This window comes from Gymnoscopelus microlampas, assembly GCF_963454915.1.
Source record: "Gymnoscopelus microlampas genome assembly, chromosome: 20".
NCBI lineage: Eukaryota > Metazoa > Chordata > Actinopteri > Myctophiformes > Myctophidae > Gymnoscopelus > Gymnoscopelus microlampas.
The window spans coordinates 3783204-3801855 of NC_139957.1; the positions used below are offsets into that span (position 1 = coordinate 3783204).

The 18652-nt window shown below is 42.8% G+C and overlaps 1 protein-coding gene across 1 annotated transcript in view; it reads left to right on the forward strand.

Moving 5' to 3' along the window:
* Positions 1-1173: 1173 nt before the first annotated feature.
* Positions 1174-18652, forward strand: part of LOC311035978 (gamma-aminobutyric acid receptor subunit rho-2-like) — a gene marked incomplete at its 3' end in the record, with an annotated part of 136344 nt that continues 118865 nt past the window's right edge. Inside the window, exons 1-2 of the mRNA XM_084044506.1 lie at positions 1174-1271; positions 10449-10561. Of these exons, the coding sequence (XP_083900632.1) occupies positions 10543-10561 (19 nt within the window). The 5' untranslated portion in view covers positions 1174-1271; positions 10449-10542. The remainder of the gene's footprint in view (positions 1272-10448; positions 10562-18652) is intronic.

Here is an 18652-nt window from a genome sequence, read left to right on the forward strand (position 1 = left end):
TTTTTTTTTCCTCCACAAAATTGAGGCATGTGTCTCCTTGAGAGTGTGCTTCAGTACAGATAGATGTGTAGGCCTATGCATCTATAACGCATAAAGCCTCATGCCTCTCATCTTCAGTGATGCTATTAGCCTTGGATCAAGACTATCATAATATTATGTATTTTATCGATTTTTACATTTTTTATATCTACGATAGTCTTGGGCTGCACCCCCCCAATGTGCCCTGCACTTTCCCCACTAAAGCCCGTATTTCTCCGAACACAAATGCTAAATATGAGGTGCTTACCCAGTAGCGCCGGATGTTAACTCAGCATTCGAAAGTTTTGTGTAATGTATTAGTCCGTATTCTTCAATAGATATGTGTTTTAATCCCGCTTGTGGCCGAACGCCATTCACCCCCTCGTTTACTTCATCTTTACATTGAGTGTAATACCGGCTTTCACCGGATGCGCCCCGTCACTATGAACCATTGAGGAATACAGCGCACTTCCGACAGAATCCGACACAGACGGCATTGAAACACATATCTATTGAAAAATACGGACTAATACATTGCACAAAGACTCCGAAGCGCGAGTAAACATTTGGGCCAACCGGGTAAGTACCTTATATATCTGTTTTGTACATGTACGGAGAAGTACGGGCTTTATTGGTGAAAGTGCAGAACGCACCGGAGGGTGCTGGCCAAGACTATCGTAGATACGAAAGTAAAAGTCAAACTGGATGAAATACATCTACGATAGTCTCGATCCACGGCTATGATGCTATAGAAACGCCCCTGGTACCAACCATGTGCTTGCAGAGGGCTGTGCGCGCCCCCCCGAGCAGATGCGCATTTGGAAACCAACAAGACAAGTGCAGAGAAAGAGAGAGAGAAACACAGTTGGCGGGGGGCGGGAAACAAATAAGAAATGCTCGCATATTCCAGCGATCAGCCTAAATAAACATCAGTGATCAGATGCCACGACGATGATGACCGTCGACGATCGGATCGTGTCTCTCTGCTGCTGAAGGGAAAAAAACGGAAAAAGATGCGCTGGCGTTTTCCTCGTGGATATGGATTGAATTCGGGGGCTTCTTTCGGACATTCTTCTTCGGACACACTTGTGGAATCCCGCGCTGATCGCTGCTATGCCTTATGTTGTGATCAAAGCGCTGGTTTCGATCCTCTGTCTGGTCGTCGCCACCGCGGAATGCCGTAGTAATAGGCACCACCACGGCCACCGGGTCAGGAGATGGACCGGCACCGTGGAGACCCAGAAACATGGCACGTAAGTAAAGAACCTCTAGCCCAGTCAGTCAGTGTATTATAGCCTACTATTGTATGGTTCATATGGTTGTCTGAGGTGGCCAATGGGCTCTATGCACAGCAGCCGTATTGTAAGACATTCACAGGTGTTACCAATGATACTACTAATGAAGGCTAGCTGTTCCATTCTGGTCAAACAGAGTCAGGGTGCTGTTATTGTGCATGTTGGCTCACTGGAAACACTCTGTTACACCAGTGGGTCTACAGTTGCGGTCCAGGGACCCTTATGGGCTTCCAAATGGCCCCTTACGGGTGTGTAACTCTGAGAGTGTACAAATGGAAGCAAATGGACCCTAACGGGTCCATTTGGTTCCATTTATACACTCTCAGAGTTATGGGGGTCGTGGAAACCACTGTGCTAGACTAAATGGAACAGAGCCTTCATTTGTATCAATGGTAACACCTGGGAAGGAAGTGATATGGCTGCTGTGCATAGAGCCTATTACGCACGGATTCATGATGAATCCGTGCGTAATTTGGGCCACCTCAGACAACCACCACGGGTTGGGTTGAGGAGTTCATGTAAAATGCATTGTTAAGTTTCGCCCAGTAGATCATGCCTATTGTAGAGGTAACAGGGCACTTAGGGACATCTGGGCGCACCTCGATGTAAAATTGGCTATTCTGTCAAAAATGTAAAAAAAAAAAAAAAAGTAAAGTATACATGATTGTAAAGTATGATGATTCGACAATTAAGGTCTAATATGTCCCAATTGCTAAAAATTGCTACAAAACCTGTCCAGTCATTTTGGGGCATAAACAAGAAGTTGAAGGATATACATTTATGTCTGATAATGATGTACCGTGCAATTTCATCATGTATACTTAACATTACATAAGAACATTTATATTCAAATGTATGTATATATATATTTTTTCTTTTTAACATTTTGGACAAAATGGCCAATTTTACCTCGAGGTGCCCAGCTGTCCCTAGTGCCCACCTATCCTGTACCCCCCTCAGACAACCAACACAGGTTGAGTAGACAGTTAATGTATGCATTGTTTCAAGTCTCGCCCAGTAGCCTAGAAGATCATCATGACTAATAATCGGTCTACTACACGCCATAATACAAATCAACATCGTCGCACCACAATAGGCTCTATTCACAGCAGCCATAGTGTGAAGACATTCACAGGTGTTACCAATGATACTGATGAAGGCTCTGTTCCATTCTGGTCAAACAGAGTCAGGGTTGCTGATACTGTGTGCATGTTGGCTCACTGGAAACACCAGTGGGTCTACAGTTGGGGTCCAGGGACCCTCATGGGCTTCCAAATGGCCCCTTACAGGTGTGTAACTCTGAGAGTGTAGGTCCATTTGGTTCCATTTGTACACTCTCAGAGTTATGGGGGTCGTGGAAACCACTGTGCTACACTAAATGGAACAGAGCCTTCATTAGTATCATTGGTAACACCTGTGAAGGAAGTGATAATATGGCTGCTGTGCATAGAGCCTATTGTATTTATCCCAAGCCGGGTGTGTGCGCAGGGAGGGTACAGTGGCAGTGCTTCTGCAGACGAGGATGTTGCCATTGTAGACATAATCTATAAAAAACACCAGTATTGGATCAGAGGGAGGATTGGAGCTTATATAGGGCCAGGGGTATAGCTAAAACTCAATAAACTGCTGCACACAGTGTCACTATATAACTGAGAATGTTTGGCCTCCAAATGGAGCCAAAGGGAGCCTTTGGGGTCTGTTTAGTTACATTTGGAGGCTACATCCTCAGACCTTGACATGTAACTTGTAAAATAACTGCTGCACAGTAAAAAAAAAATCAATAATCAATAATATAACTGAGACTGCATAGCCTCCAAATGGAAAGGGTCTGTTAGGTTCCATTCGGAGGCTACGGTTATATTTGTACACTCAAGTTAAATCCCATGGCATGATGTGGGATGGGGGGGGGAAACGGCACCACAGAGAGCTTGTCTTTGCCTACTCATCAAATCAACAAAAGCAGCAAACAGGTCATGGACTGGCGTGCCTTCCGCCTGTCCCACGTGTCACGAGCACGTTTTGCCCCATCTGTCATCATCCCTCCCTGAGTCCCCCCCCCCCCCCCCCCGCGCCCGGGAGGATGGGATCATCACAGTGGAGAGCACAGCACAGCACAGCTTTTTTTCTTTTTTCTTTTTTTTGTACGGAGGTGGTTTTAGTACAAACATGTGGCCGAGTCTCAAAATAGTCACAGCTAAGGCAGCACCGGGGGGGGGGGGGGGGGGGGCAACCTCTAGCATGTTGCTGAATATAGGGCTCGAGTTTACTTTGACCCCTTCGCCGTCTCCCATTTAGGCTACAATTAATTATCGCAGCATGGCATTTTATTTGAGGTTTTCCTTTGGACCGCTGCCAGCGTGAATTCGGGAGCAGTAGCCTGTAGCCCAATAGCCATAGTGCTTAATTGGCGTCAACAGTGTACTCATTATAATAAATGGCTTGCATACAGATTTTTTATATATTTTTTCTTTTAGGTCTGCAAGTTCATAAGGAGTCCCCATTGTTCTTGTTAAAATAAAGCATTTCTTGAATGTCAAACCGGGCCTGAATGCTACTGCTGACCCTGCAGGGCTGTTGTCCAGAATTCTTCTCTCGTTGCGACAGTCTATGGGCCAGTGGTACACATTCTCAAACATTTTCAGGTCAAGGACCCCCAAATTAATTTGTATTTGTCCCCCCCCCCCTCTGAAAATACTTTGTGCCAGGGACACCCATTACGAGATTTGTGTTGTTGTTAATGTTTCTAAAACATTCCAATAATGTTGAAAATAGCAGATCTGCAAGCTCACATTGTTGTGAGCTTGTGGATCGGCTATTGTAAAATAGTAGTAATATGGTGGTTAAACTGATCTTGCTACATTAACTCATTTTACTTGGGACCCCCTGGAACGCTCTCAAGGGACCCCTGGGGCCCACTTTGAGAACAACTGGTGTAGGCTATACTGGCAACTGTTTAAAACAATGGCCTTTGTCGAGTGACAAGAATCTCAGCATTATGTTTCAGTATAAAGCATGTTTCTTTTGTTTGTTTATGTAATTTTTTTTTTTATTTAGATAGCATGTTATTTAGGCAGATGCTAGGTTCATTGTTTACCTGATATCTGTACAGATTATTTTCTTGATAGTAGGCTAATTGTTAAGACCAGGAGTCTTCAACGTTTTTTCAGGCCAAGGACCTCTTAGCTGAGAGAGAGGAAGCAGGGACCCCCGCTACATTGTGTAAAATTGTGTCACAGATTCAACTTTTTCATAGATTTAATAGATAGCTTCACAGCTATCTATTAAATGCCAGCACCATCATCAGTGTATGATGGATTCATGTTAAAGGCATAGTTCACCCCCAAAATGCCTTTTTTCCCTATTGATTAGTCACCCCATGGAGACTTGAATTCATGGGTATGTATTTTGTTTTTGTCACATTCCTAAGCCAATAATTTGATGACCACCGGACCGGTAGGCAGCGGTTCCGGTAGGAGACACAAAGGAGACTCTTTGTGTCTCCTACCGGAAAAATATCCATGAATTCAAGTCTCCATGGGGTGACCAATCAATAGAAAATAAGTCATTTTGGGGGTGAACTATCCCTTTAAGACAGACATTTAACCACTTCAGCACGGTAGCCTACATTGTAAACTTGACCTTTCAGTCCATACTTGGTCTTCTCTTTTTTCCCCTCTACATCAAACCAAACCGAAAATAGCCGATCTACAAGCTCACCACGCCTCAGAATAGAATATGGACGCTTAGGGTTGAAGGTATCACACAGAGATTTGGCCGCCCCCCCCCCCCCCCCCCCCCCCCCCCTGTAGTAACTCTGAGTACCCCACCCCCAGTTGTCACGGACCCCCTGTTGAAGACCCCCAGTTTAGACCGATGCTACATCTTGCTACCTGTGGTCATAGTTTACACTGACTCAGGCACTACACCGTCTCTCTCTGCGTTGCATTCCGTGCATGTGTTTACCTCGCCTGTTGCAGGTCGCTCTGGATAAGAGCAGTCCGCTGCTGAATTGCCTAAATTGTAAAGCCATTTCAGTGAATGGATGTTTCTCACTCCTCTCCGTGTCTATTTTGACCCTGATCACTGATGCTACTATGCTACCATACACCCACCAGCATGATGCACTACACTCCTGTACAACAAACTAATGGACTGAAACAGCAGCTTAGCGCGGAATCACCATAACAAACCCACGTTAAATCAGACGGCTGTGCTATTGTATTCTCTCAGTGTGGAGGAATAAAACGGCAAAGGGAAGCATGACCTTATACTATAATAGTTTGATTTGGTCTCTGTCGGGTGGAAACCTCATGTATTCAAAAGCTCATTACTTTTCAGGATTCAAATTCAAAAGCATCAAAAGTAGCAGATCTACAGTACAAGCTTGTAGATATGCTACCTTTGATGCTTTTGTGTGACTCTGTAGCAGTGGTGGAAAAAGTACTCAAATTCTTTACTTAAAGGAGGAGTTCACCCAAAAAATGACTTATTTTTTTTATCAATTGCACACCCCATGAAGCCTTGAATTCATGGATTTATTTTAGTTTTTGTGGCATTCCTAAGCCAATAATTTGATGACCGGGTGTGTATCCGGTAGGAGACACAAACAATCTACTTTGTGTCTCCTACCGGATACATTAGCCCATTGGTTCTCAAAGTGGGGTCCGTGGACCCCTAGGGGTACTTGAGGGGGTTCCAGGGGGTCCCCAGCTAAATGATGGACAGGAACCAAATGGACCCTTATGGTTCTGTAACTCTGAGAGTGTACAAATGGAACCAAATGGACCCTAACGGGTCCATTTGGTTCCATTTGTACACTCTCAGAGTTAAATTAACATTGATTTTACAATATGAATTGGGGTCCCAGAGGTATAAATGCCATTAAATGGGGGTCCGTAGCCTAATGCATGTTAAACTGGGGGTCCTTGAAATTAAAATGGTTGAGAATCACTGCTAGAGAGCCATAAAAACCTTCTCTTATTGGGGTCCCTGGCTTATCTTTTCAAATGGGGGTCCGTGGGGTAATAAGCGTCTATTTGGGGGTCCTTGACATGAAAAAGTTTGAGAACCACTGCATTAGCCGGTAAGAGACAGGAATCAAATTATTGGCTTTAGGAATGCCACAAAAACAAAAATAAATCCATGGATTCAATGCTTCATGGGGTGTGCAATTGATAGGAAATAAGTCATTTTTGGGTGAACTACTCCTTTAAGTAAAAGTACCAATGCAATATAGAAATACTCTGTTACAAGTAAAAGTCCAGAATTCACGTACAAAAGTATTGGCATCAAAATGTACTTAAAATACCAAAAGTAAAAGTACTAAAATGTTTGAAAATAGCTGATCTACAAGCTCACAACGTGTCGCATCGTGACACATTGTGATCTTGTAGATCTGCTATTTTCAAATAGCCTGTGTATGCAATAGGGCTAAGTAACTAGTAACTCAAGTTTTCAAATAATTGTAGTGGAGTAAAAGCACAATATTTGCCTCTGAGATGTAGTGGAGTAGAAGTAAAAGTACTGATAATGGGAAATACTCCAGTAAAGTAAAGATTCCTCAAAAGTGTACTTAAGTACAGTACTCTAGTAAATATACTTGGTTACTTTACACCACTGCTCTGTAGTGTGATCGAGGTAATTCACAAAAAAGAGAGTGCGCAAAGGGAACCAGAAGGACCCATAAGGGTCTTAACTATGGTTCTTAACTATATCAATCATTTAGCTGGGGACCCCCTGGACCCCCTGGAACCCCTACAAGGACCTTCTGGGGGGCCGGGGGTACCATACAGACTTTGAGAACTATAGATAGTGGTTCTCAACCTCTCTTCTGGATCAGGGCTTGTAGATCTGGTATTTTTGGCAAAGAGGTTTGGTGTAGAGGGGGAAAAAAAATACCAAGTACAGACTGAAAGGTCAAGTTTACTACGTACTGAGGGCTGAAATCTTGAAATGTGTTCCGCGGCCGAAATCTTGAAATGTGTTCCGCGGCCCACCCATCTGGGTTAACCCTTTAACACATCGGGTGCCAGAGGTTTATTAAAATATTATACGTTCAGTGCCTGCATTTCTTCCATCCACTTACGTTGATACGTTTCGTGCTGTAGAAGCCCCGACGCGGAAGTGCATGTAAACAAGCGTGCGTGCGTGCGAGGCGGCGGAGGGTCCCGACTAATGCCTGGAACAATAATATTTCTAACGCGATCCTCCATTGCAGAGTGATCGCCGATCGAAAACGGCTCGCTTCCACCACGTTAAAAAGAAATGGAGATATTAAGCTTTTAGTCAAGGAGTTAACATTGGAACGGCCGACCGGAAGGATTTTTGACATGGATCCACATCCGGCCTCTCCTTCTCAGAAACTCCTTGGACGATCCCAAAGTTTCGTTTTAGCGCCCCACGTGGGCCCCACGTATAAAAATAAAATTGGGTCAAAAACGGTCCGGACTGTTTACGGCACTCCTCGTTTGGATTATGAAAAACGGTCCGGACCGTTTATGGCACTCAATGTGTTAAATAGCTCTATATTCTGATAGTACTCATTGCTATAGAGTGTCTGTTCAGTAACAGGAGTCTCCATGTCTGTCCAGATGTCGGGACACCAATTATTTTTCCAATCAGGATAGAGAACTCAGTCAGGATACAGAGTTAACAAGTGCAATTGGAAGTGATGACACAAAGAAATGAGCTGACACAATTTGTACTGGAACACTATAAAAAATGAAGCTGATAAATGGGTACTCTCTCCTGATTGGCTGACATTTTGTGAAAAAAAAAAACCTGAAAATGTATTTTCTGTTTATCAAAGACCTGGAGAGACAAGGGAGACCCCCGTTAACAACCTCTCTATAGCAATGATAACTATCACAATATAGTGCTTTAACCTTTTAACACTTGTTGTTTTAACCAAAAAAAAGATCACTTACGCTACCTCTAACACAGCAGCCAAAAGGAGTTCAAACTCCATGACTAAAATCTTAGAGTTTTGCCAATAGGCTCTATGCACAGCAGCCATATTGGAAAGAAATTGGGCCTCTTCTTACTTCCTTCACAGGTGTTACCACTGATACTAATGAAGGCTCTGTTCCATTATGGTCATGGGTGCTGATATCGTGCATGTTGGCTCACTAGAAACACTCCATTTTGGTTCCCAAATGGCCCCTTATGATGGGAGTGTACAAATGGAACCAAATCCATTTGGTTCCATTTGTACACTATCAGAGTTATGGGGTCCTTGAAAATAAGACAACCGCTATGCCACACTAAATGGAACACAGTCTTATTAGTATCATTGGTAACACCTGTGAAGGAAGGAAGGAAGGGGCCCAATTCATTCCCAATATGGCTGCTGTGCATAGAGCCCACTTGCAATATCCTGGCAGCCCACCAGTGGTCCCCGGCCCGCAGGTTGAGAAGCACTGACCTAATATTAGACATGCCATTTTGGTCAAAGGGAATCCGTGTCAAAACACCAGCCACTGGGTTGACCTTCAGCCAACCTGTTTGCCATGCACCTCACATCGCATCTCTTCACACGCACAGCCACAGCGTTGTCTACTTGTGAACTCGGCTTTTGTAACAGTGTATATGTTACTGATACCAGCTCAGTGGCCTTGTTTTTAGAATGTCCGCTCTTGACATTGGGAGGCTGGGGTACGATTTTCGGGCCATGTCGTATCAAAGACTATAAATATAGGCTCTATGCACAGCAGCCATATTATCACTTCCTTCACAGGTGTTACCAATGATACTAATGAAGGCTCTGTTCCATTTAGTCTAGCACAGTGGTTTCCACGACCCCCATAACTGAGAGTGTACAATTGGAGCCAAATGGTTCCATTTGTACACTCTCAGAGTTACACACCTGTAAAGGGCCATTTGGAAGCCCATGAGGGTCCCTGGACCCCAACTGTAGACCCACTGGTGTAACAGAGTGTTTCCAGTGAGCCAACATACACAATACTGTATCAGCACCCTGACTCTGTTTGACCAGAATGGAACAGAGCCTTCATTAGTATCATTGGTAACACCTGTGAATGTCTTAATAATATGGCTGCTGTGAATAGAGCCTATAGGGAGGCTGGGGTACGATTTTCGGGCCGTGCCGTATCAAAGACTATAAAAATTGGGACCCAATGCCTCCCTGCTTGGCACTCGGTATCACAGTTTGGATTGGGGGTTAGTCACCTAGCTCAAGACCCAAAGGAAAATGGATATGTTTTCCCTGGACCCAAACAAGTGAAAATAGCAGATATACAACTAGGTACTTGTAGAAAAATAGTTTTCACTACTTCCACTACTTCTTAAACTTAAAAATATATATATTTATGGAAATTATTCATCTTTCATTGAAGTCTTTCAATACGTTTGAAAAATGTTGGAAATGTTGGATTTATTTTGGTCTAAGCTTTTGTTTCATCTTTTGAAACAATATTTTATAGGCTTTTTTTAAAAAGTAGGAAACGGAAAAGACCAGATATTTCCTCGCGACCCATAAAAATTGGTCCCCGACCCACTGTTTACTAGCGTCATGTCCATGGGATGTACATCAAGCTACCTCACGCTACAGAAACATCGTGGCCCTATGAGCCACATGGTTCGGCAAGGCTTACACAGTCGGCAAGCCGCACTGGTTCTCAGCGTGGGGTCTGGGGACCCCCCCGGGTCCCTGTGGGGGTTCTAGGGCGTCCCCAGATAAATGGTTGATAGTTGAACACCGAATGGAATTGACCCTTATGGTACTGTAACTGCACAGATGGAACCAAATGAAATGGGTTTGTGAAGGGTTCCATTTGTGCACTCTCAGAGTTAAATTAAAGGGATAGTTCACCCCCAAAAATACTTATTTTATATCGATTAGTCACCCCATGGAGACTTGATTTCATGGATATTTTTGGTTTTTTTGTCGCATTTCCGCATAAGAATACGACATAAACAAAACATCTATGAATTCAAGTCTCCATGGGGTGAACTATACCTTTAAAACAGGATTTTACAGTGTATATGAGTCCCAGAGATAAAAAAACAAAACAAATAGTATCAAATGGGGGTCTTTGGCCTATTGCATTTCAAACCGGGGGTCCTTGAAAGTATAAAGTGTTGAGAATCACTGTTGTGTGCGCTATTGTTTTCTAGATCCTTGACCTTGAACAAGAAGCCCCCAGATGTGACCAAGGCCCGAAAGCTGAAGACGGAGAATATTATCAAAGTAGATGATCACGATTTCACCATGAGGCCTGCGTTCGGAGGCAAGTATTGGACGTTTTTATCCTGTATAACGCACGCACACATGCACGCATGCACACACACACAACTCACACAGCTTCACCTTATTCACAGCGTGACATAAAAATGTACCAATGATCACTTCTTTTCAACAACATTTTACACGTATAACATTTTTATGGAACTTCAAGGAAAGGCTTAACCCATTTAGACCGGGAAATTAAGTATCTGTATTTATTTTTAGATTTCTTTGGCTATTCAAAAATAGCAGATCTACACGCTCATGCCGCTCTATGAGCTTGTATATCTACTATTTTTGAACAATCGTGAAAATGTGTGCAAATCTTTGAATATATATTTTTCATAGTGAAAACTTTTCAAAGTGAAACATTTTCAAAGATTTTTCAAAGATTTTTCAAAGATTTTTCAAAGATTTTTCAAAGATTTTTCAAAGATTTTTCAAAAATAGCAGATCTACAAGCTTGTATATCTGTTATTTTTGATTAGCCCCAAAGTATAAAATAATGGTCTCTAAAATGACACAGTAGTGGCCTATGCGTTCCCGGTCTCAATGGCTTAAATTGGAGGTAGGAATGATGAAAGAGGGCAATGGGAGCGTATAGGGACCGAATTAAAATCCTGGCACACTTGAGCCGAATCGGGAACACCCGGGCACCTGTACTTGCTCCCTCGAGACAGAAAGCCAATTGCAGCGAGCATGTCGGCACTTATTACGCCAGGCCCCCAAGACACAACCAATTAGTTTTTCTGATGTCCGCGACCGGAGTGAACAGGACAGGATATTAGAATCCGACCTCGTATAGCGTCCCTCTCTCCCAGAAATTGGAAAACAAGTTCTCTATGACCCCCCCTTGCCCCCCCCCAAAAAAGAAATCTCTATGATTTCTCAAGCTATGTGAATAGTTAGTGACAAAACTGAAACAGCGTGTCTTGTTTGATTATGAGAACAATGTCACCAGCCTCCAGCTTCGTATAAGGACGTACAAGCGAGGGGGTTGTTATTTCCCAGATGAATTGCTTGGCACTGCGTTGGCGCACCACACCGCAAAGTTTCTCGCCCTCTAGTAGTCTGCAAACAAGCTCTTTTCCAGACATCCGGCAAGTTAACCCATTAAGACCGGGAACGCGTCCGTGTCATTTTAAAGATTTCTTTGGCTATTAAAAAAACAGCAGATCTACAAGCTCATAGCGCGGCACCGAGTGCCGCGCTATGAGCTTGTATATCTGCTATTTTTTTTAAACATCTTGAAAATTTGAGGGAAAATTTCAACTCAAATCTTTGCTTCAGGGGATTCTAGAAATGTCTTCTAAATCCTCAGAGTTTTCTGAAAAAAACGTATGTTGGTATAATAGCAGTGGCCCTCAATCCTTTTCATGTCAAGGACCCCCAAAATGATATGTATTTGGCCGCGGACCCCCATCTCAAAATATTAAGTATAAAATGAACGGTTAAAGTGGTTACACAGATGCGTTCCCGGGTTGAAGGGGTTAAAAGATGCCACAGTTCAAAAGACGCCTTGAAGATTCACAATGAAGACATGGGGGGGGGGGGGGGGGGGGGGGCTCTAACAATCTCTCTCATGGCACCCTAGCTAGTGAAATCAGAGGTCTGTGTGTCGCTTCATATGGTTGGCGCCGCGGAGTTGAGATGAAACGCGGGCAGCTCTGGGCTGCGTCTTTGTTAGCACACTTAAAAGTTAGCGTGAGCGTGATTTTCTTCTCCAGCTTGATCAGTCAACCAAACCTCACATAAGTTCTCATTATTGCTTCGATTGCCTACGCTAAGATAAACCCACATCCACACTTGCCGGGGGGCAAGTGTGGATGTTTCTTCCTCTCAAGCTTCTTTGTTGTGGCGAGCAGCTGATAAATGCATTATTATTATTTTTTCGTGTAAGTCTGTCAGGATTTTGCTACTTGGGGGGGAAAGGTAGAGAGAGCTCCCTGCAGGAAGTCACAGCGGAAACCCAACTATAAATAGTGCAATCCACAACCATGGAAAGTAACGAAGTACATTTACTTAAGTGCTGTACTTAAGTACAATTTTGAGGTATTTGTACTTTACTTGAGTATTTCCAATTTCCAATACTTTTACTTCTACTCCACTACATCTCAGAGCCAAATTTTGTACTTTTACTCCACTACAATTATTTGAAAACTTTAGTTACTAGATACTTTTCAGATATAAATTATGATTAGGGCTGGGACTCCATTAAAAAAATTAATCTAATTAATTAGAGGCTTTGTAATTAATTAATCTAAATTAATCGCATTTTAATCGCACATCAATATTTGACCTGAGAACAGTGAGAAAATGTGTTTTCAAATGGATTTTGGTAAACGTCTTTAAGTACATGTTCTCAAGTACTGCACTTAAGTACAATTTTGAGGTATTTTTTACTTTACTCAAGTATTTCCAATTTCTAATACTTTTACTTCTACTCCACTACATCTCAGAGTCAAATATTACACTTATACTTTGCTAAAATTATTTGAAAACTTTAGTTACTAGTTACTTTGTAGATTTTGATTATTATTATTACAAAACATACAGTAACCACTTCAGCCCTATATCGGCCATTAGAAAATAGCCATCTACATGCATTGTGAGCTTGTAGATCTGCTATTTTCAAAAGTTTTGAGTACTTTAACTGTTGGTACTTTAAATACATTTTGATACTTTTATACTTTTACTCAAGTACATTTTGAATTCCGGACTTTTAATTGTAACATAGTATTTCTACATTGCAGGTAGAGTGCGTTGTCACTGTTGTTTTGTCGTCGTTTAATTAATTAATTAATAAAAATAATCCGCGCGCATGTGACCCGCACCGCATCGCACCCCCCACCCCCCCCCCCCCCTCTCTCCCGCGGGGCGGGGGTTAGGGGGGGCAGCCCAGCCAACATTACCAAGCAGGCTATCGGGTGCGCCGTCTTCATTCATGCTTTCAAGCACTGCGTTGCCTGCGGTTTGTTGTTGTCTGAGACCAGACGAGACCCATGCATGTTGCTTGGTGCACCGGGACAAACGGTCCGTCTGAAACTCGTCCCGTGAGAAACGTTCCGCGGGGCAAAAATAAGTGCGATTAAAATGCGTTAATTTTTTTAACGCGATAATTTTTCTGTAATTAATTGATCGAAATTAACGCGATAAAGTCCCGGCCCTAATTATGATATCATGAAACATACATTAACCACTTTAGCCCTATTTTATACCTAGGCTATTTGAAAATAGCAGATCTACAAGCTCACAAAACGTCGCATCGCGACGCGTTGTGAGCTTGTAGATCTGCTATTTTCAAATATTTAGTACTTTTACCTTTGGTACTTTAAGTACATTTTGATGCCAATACTTTTACTCAAGTAAATTTTGGACTTTTACTTGTAACAGAGTAATTTTATATTGCAGTATTGGTACTTTTACTTAAGTAAGGAATTGAAGTACTTTTTCCACCACTGTCCACAACGCACGCGCGCACACGCACACGCACACACACACAAATCCCTGTTGAGGATCTGTGTCTAGACATATTACAACGAAGCGGGCATCGAACCCCCACTCTCTCCGCGACGGATTACCACCGACAATAACCTCCTCAGCAACGAGGGGAGACGCAGGCATTTTAACACACCGCACACCAGAGCGGGGGGGGGGTTTTCAAGTTCACACGTTGTGGGGGGGGGGGGGGACCTCAGCCCCCCCTCTGGTGATTTATATGGTGAAAAAAGGGACACGGGCACTTTCACACAGAGAGTGTTAACACGCGTCCGCAGGGGGGAAGCTGACCTTGTGGGTTCAGCCAGCAGCTTGTTATTATGCAGGCCACGTGCATTCCTCGATCCCCAATGTCCAATGATCCATGTCCAACATGTCCAAAGTGTTTTATCAACACCACAGGGGATGTGTGTGTGTGTGTGTGTGTGTGTGTGTGTGTGTGTGTGTGTGTGTGTGTGTGTGTGTGTGTGTGTGTGTGTGTGTGTGTGTGTGTGTGTGTGTGTGTGTGTGTGTGTGTGTGTGTGTGTGTGTGTGCGCGCGCGCGTGTGGGCGCGCGTGTGCGTGTGCCCAGTGGTGGAAAAAGTACTCAAATGTTTTACTTAAGTAAAAGCATCAATACTGCAATGTAGAAGGACTCTGATACAAGTACAAGTCCGGAATTCAAAATGTACTTGAAGTACAAAAGTATTGGTATCCAAATGTACTTTAAGTACCAAAAGTAAAAGTACTAAAATGTTTGAAAATAGCCGATCTACAAGTAGATCGGCTATTTTCAATCAGCCTAGGTATGAAATAGGCTAAAGTGGTTAATGTACTGTATGTTTTATAATGTCATTTATATCTGCAAAGTAACTAGTAACTAAAGTTTTCAAATAATTGTAGTGGAGTAAAAGTACAATATTTGCCTCAGAGATGTAGTGGAGTAAAAGTATAGACAATTTGGAAATACTCCAGTAAAGTAAAAGTGCCTCAAAATTGTACAGTACTTGAGAAAATGTACTTAGTTACTTTACACCACTGTGCGTGTGTGTGCGTGCATGCATAATATGCGTGCGACGTGCGTGTGTGTGTACTTGTTTCCCTATAGTAAATACACCTATAGACTTTTAAATGCAGAGGATTAGACATTTAGAGGTTTAAGGTTGGAGTTGTGTCTGATTTATAATTATAAAAATAGCAGATCTACAAGCTGTGAGCTTATAGATCGCCATTTTCAGCTTTAGGGTTAAAAATGGCCAAAAGCAACAAGTGCTGCACTATGAGCTTGTAGATCAGTTTTTTTTTAAATAGCTGATCATGACATTTTTTGCAAATCTTTGAATACATATATTTTTTAAGTAATTTTTTTTTTAACTCAAATCTTTGTTTCTGGGGATTCTACAAATGTCTTCTAAATCCTAACATTTTTTTTAAAAAAACTTATGTTGCTATTATCAGTGTTTTCATGTCAAGGACCACCCAAAATTATATGTATTTGGCCGCGGATCCCCATCTCAGAATATGTTGTTCCAGGGACCCCCCAGAAGCAAAGATTTGAGTTAAAAATACTAGATTTTAGTTAAAAATACATACATTCAAAGATTTGAAACACATTTTCACGATTTTCAAAAAAATAGCAGATCTAAAAGCTCATAGCGCTATGAACTTGTAGATCTGCATTTTTTTGGAATAGCCCAAAGTATAAAATAATGGTTATGCGGATGCCGGTTCCTATGGTTTTAATGGTTTAATCCGGGGCAAGATAACACATTAAGCCCGTTGCTAATCCAACGCAGAAGGGGAGAGAGAACGAGACAGGATCATGATGTATGGAAGTGGTCGCTCGGCCGCCGGCTGGCCGCTCGGTGCGTGAGCTGGACGAACGGAGCCTTATTGTGCTTTTTTAGAAAGTGTTACGTAGCCCTGCGGCTTTAAGCCCATCAGGCGGCGTTATGGATTTATACCCGGGTTCAGAAGGTCAGAGGTGGGGTCGTGTACCGCGTCCGGCCTATTACGTTCATCCACCTGTCACCCACCGTCTAGAGGCGCGCAAACGGCCGCTGGCCTCTTGTGAAAGCGAGTAGCAGTGGCGGAAAAAAGTACTCACGTTTTCTACTTAAGTAAAAGTGTCAATACTGCCATGTAGAATTGCTACCGTTACAGGTGTTCAAAATGTTACTTGAGTCAAATTACGAAAGTGTTGGCATCAAAATGTACCTAAAGTACCAAAAGGAAAAATACTAAAATGTTTGAAAATTTGACTTAAAGACGGGGTGCCGTGAACTTCAGTGATCCCCCCCCCCCCCCCCCCCCCCCCCCCAAAAACATAATCATCAGGTATCATGGTTATACTAGGAGGAAGATTTTTTTCAAAAAAGTGTACAGAAATTGTTAAAATTATGTTTTTAAGTGGGCATGCCTCCAATTATACGTTAAAGTATACCTGGTTCTCACCTTAGGACCTTCTCCACCACCTTAGCACCACCCACCTGTCCTAGTCCCTCCTCCTCCTCATGCCCACACCTGTTGTGTTATGATAACGAGGGGGAGGGTACATTTCTACTATGTCACTAAAGGGCTGTTTTTCTGTTGGCACGTTTGACCCTCAAGGTTTCAGCCTCCAGGTAGAAACTCAAAATAGTCAGAGAAGACATAAAACACCATAAAACCACCACCGGGGGGCTTAATGAAGTTCTATCAACCTCCTAGACACATGAAAAACAGAAAAAGTGCAAAACCATGGCACCACTCTTTAAGTACAGTACTTGAGTAAGTGTACTTAGTTACTTGTAACTTTACACCACTGGTGATTAGCGTGTCTGTCCATCCATCCATCCATTCTCAGGCCCTGGGTTGCAGTGGTGGAAAGTAACTAAGTACATTTACAAGTACATTCTACAGTACTGAACTTCACCACTTAAACCCTCTTTGTCCAGGGGTCTTCAATGTTTATTTTCTCCTCTCCTCAGCTGAGAGAAATATGAAGCAGGGACCCCCCCACTACAGATTGTATAAAATTGTATTGCCGATAAAACTTTTTCATAGATTTCATAAGATAGGTTCATAGACTTGTTCAGAGATGCTCATAGGCCTGCGTCCTGCGTCGCTGACGCACAATATTGAGAAAGGACGCATTCATGACACCGTCGTGGCGTCCATGGGACGCACTAGAGTTGTCACCAACAACAGAGAAAAATATAAAAATAATTTGCGGTAAAATATTTTTTTTTACCGCGAATATTTTACAAATCCACTAGTGGTGCACGATAAGTATCGTCATATCGTCATATCAGGAATTATGATGTCATCCCGATAAAACCGATAACATTAATTATAGCTCCGATAATGTATAATATTTGTTTTGTCAGCTGTGATCTGCATGAACTTGTGTGGAGAAGTATATGCAATCCCTGGCCAGTCGCCCCAAAACACAGTCGCCCCGGGACTAATCCGGCGACCTCGGGGAACGGCCGCCTACGCGGGAAAAATGGGGGCGACTATGTTTTGGGGCGAGGCTTCCAGTTACCAACACGAGCCGTAAAAACGAAAATGAAACACGACTCTAGTTTCTGCAAATCCCCGATGCGCATTGCAAGCTTGACAACGCTGGGATGCATGTCCCGCCGGCCTCACCAGGTCATGCACTTAGTTCGTGTTGCTGTCAAATCTAGATGTTAAAACTTGTGTCAGGTATGTTCATATCACCACCAGTCAGTCAATCAATGCAATTTGAAATGTGAGTTCGCTACCCACGAGCATTAGTGAGTTAGTTAGGAAGGAGGGGAGGAAGGGGGCGAGGACGGCCCGGGAGGGTGATTATCTCGCGGCGCCATTATTTATTATTTTATTATCTTGTAAAAAAAAAAAGTGTCTGTTTTTGCCAAACTGCTACTCTGCTTCAACATCATCTCCTAGCGAGCCTGTTATCTTAGTCCTGAAAAATAATATCCATTAGGAACTTCCATTATGGAAGTGGTCTGTTTTACAATTCTTTGTTGTAAAGTAGTTTGGTCAGTGAGAGGTGCACGGGAGCAGAAAGACAGTCTTGTTGTCTCATCATCTCTGTTCATTGACAGCGCGCCGTCACGTTACTATAGTAACCCGACACCGGCACTGCACGTGTTGCAGCCTCGTTGTACGACGGAGTCGTGCACCGAAAATGGCAGATCGACAAGCTCACAATGCGTCGCGGACACAAGACATTGTGAGCTTGTAGATCTGCTATTTTCGACACACGACCCGCTGTATAAATCTTGCTTGTATGTACAACTGGCTGCAGTCTTAAATCTGCATTATGATTCAAACAGACTGTAACATCCAAGACCCAAGGGTTTGAATTTTTGAAGGACTCATAAAATGTCCCTGGGACCCATCTAAAAGACCACCCTTGGGTCCCAGGACCCATTACATTGAAAACCTACTGTAGCAACATCAGTGATTGTTATTGACAGCACTATCAATGTGTAGCGTTGTGTTGGGTTCATGTTAATGAAAAATGCACAGTTTTAAACCCTCAATACTTAGAAAACGTGTACTTCTCTACACCAAACCTCTTTGCCAAAAATAGCCTATTTATGGTTAATGTTCCCCTCAAAATGTAAAAAAAAAGAAAAAAGAA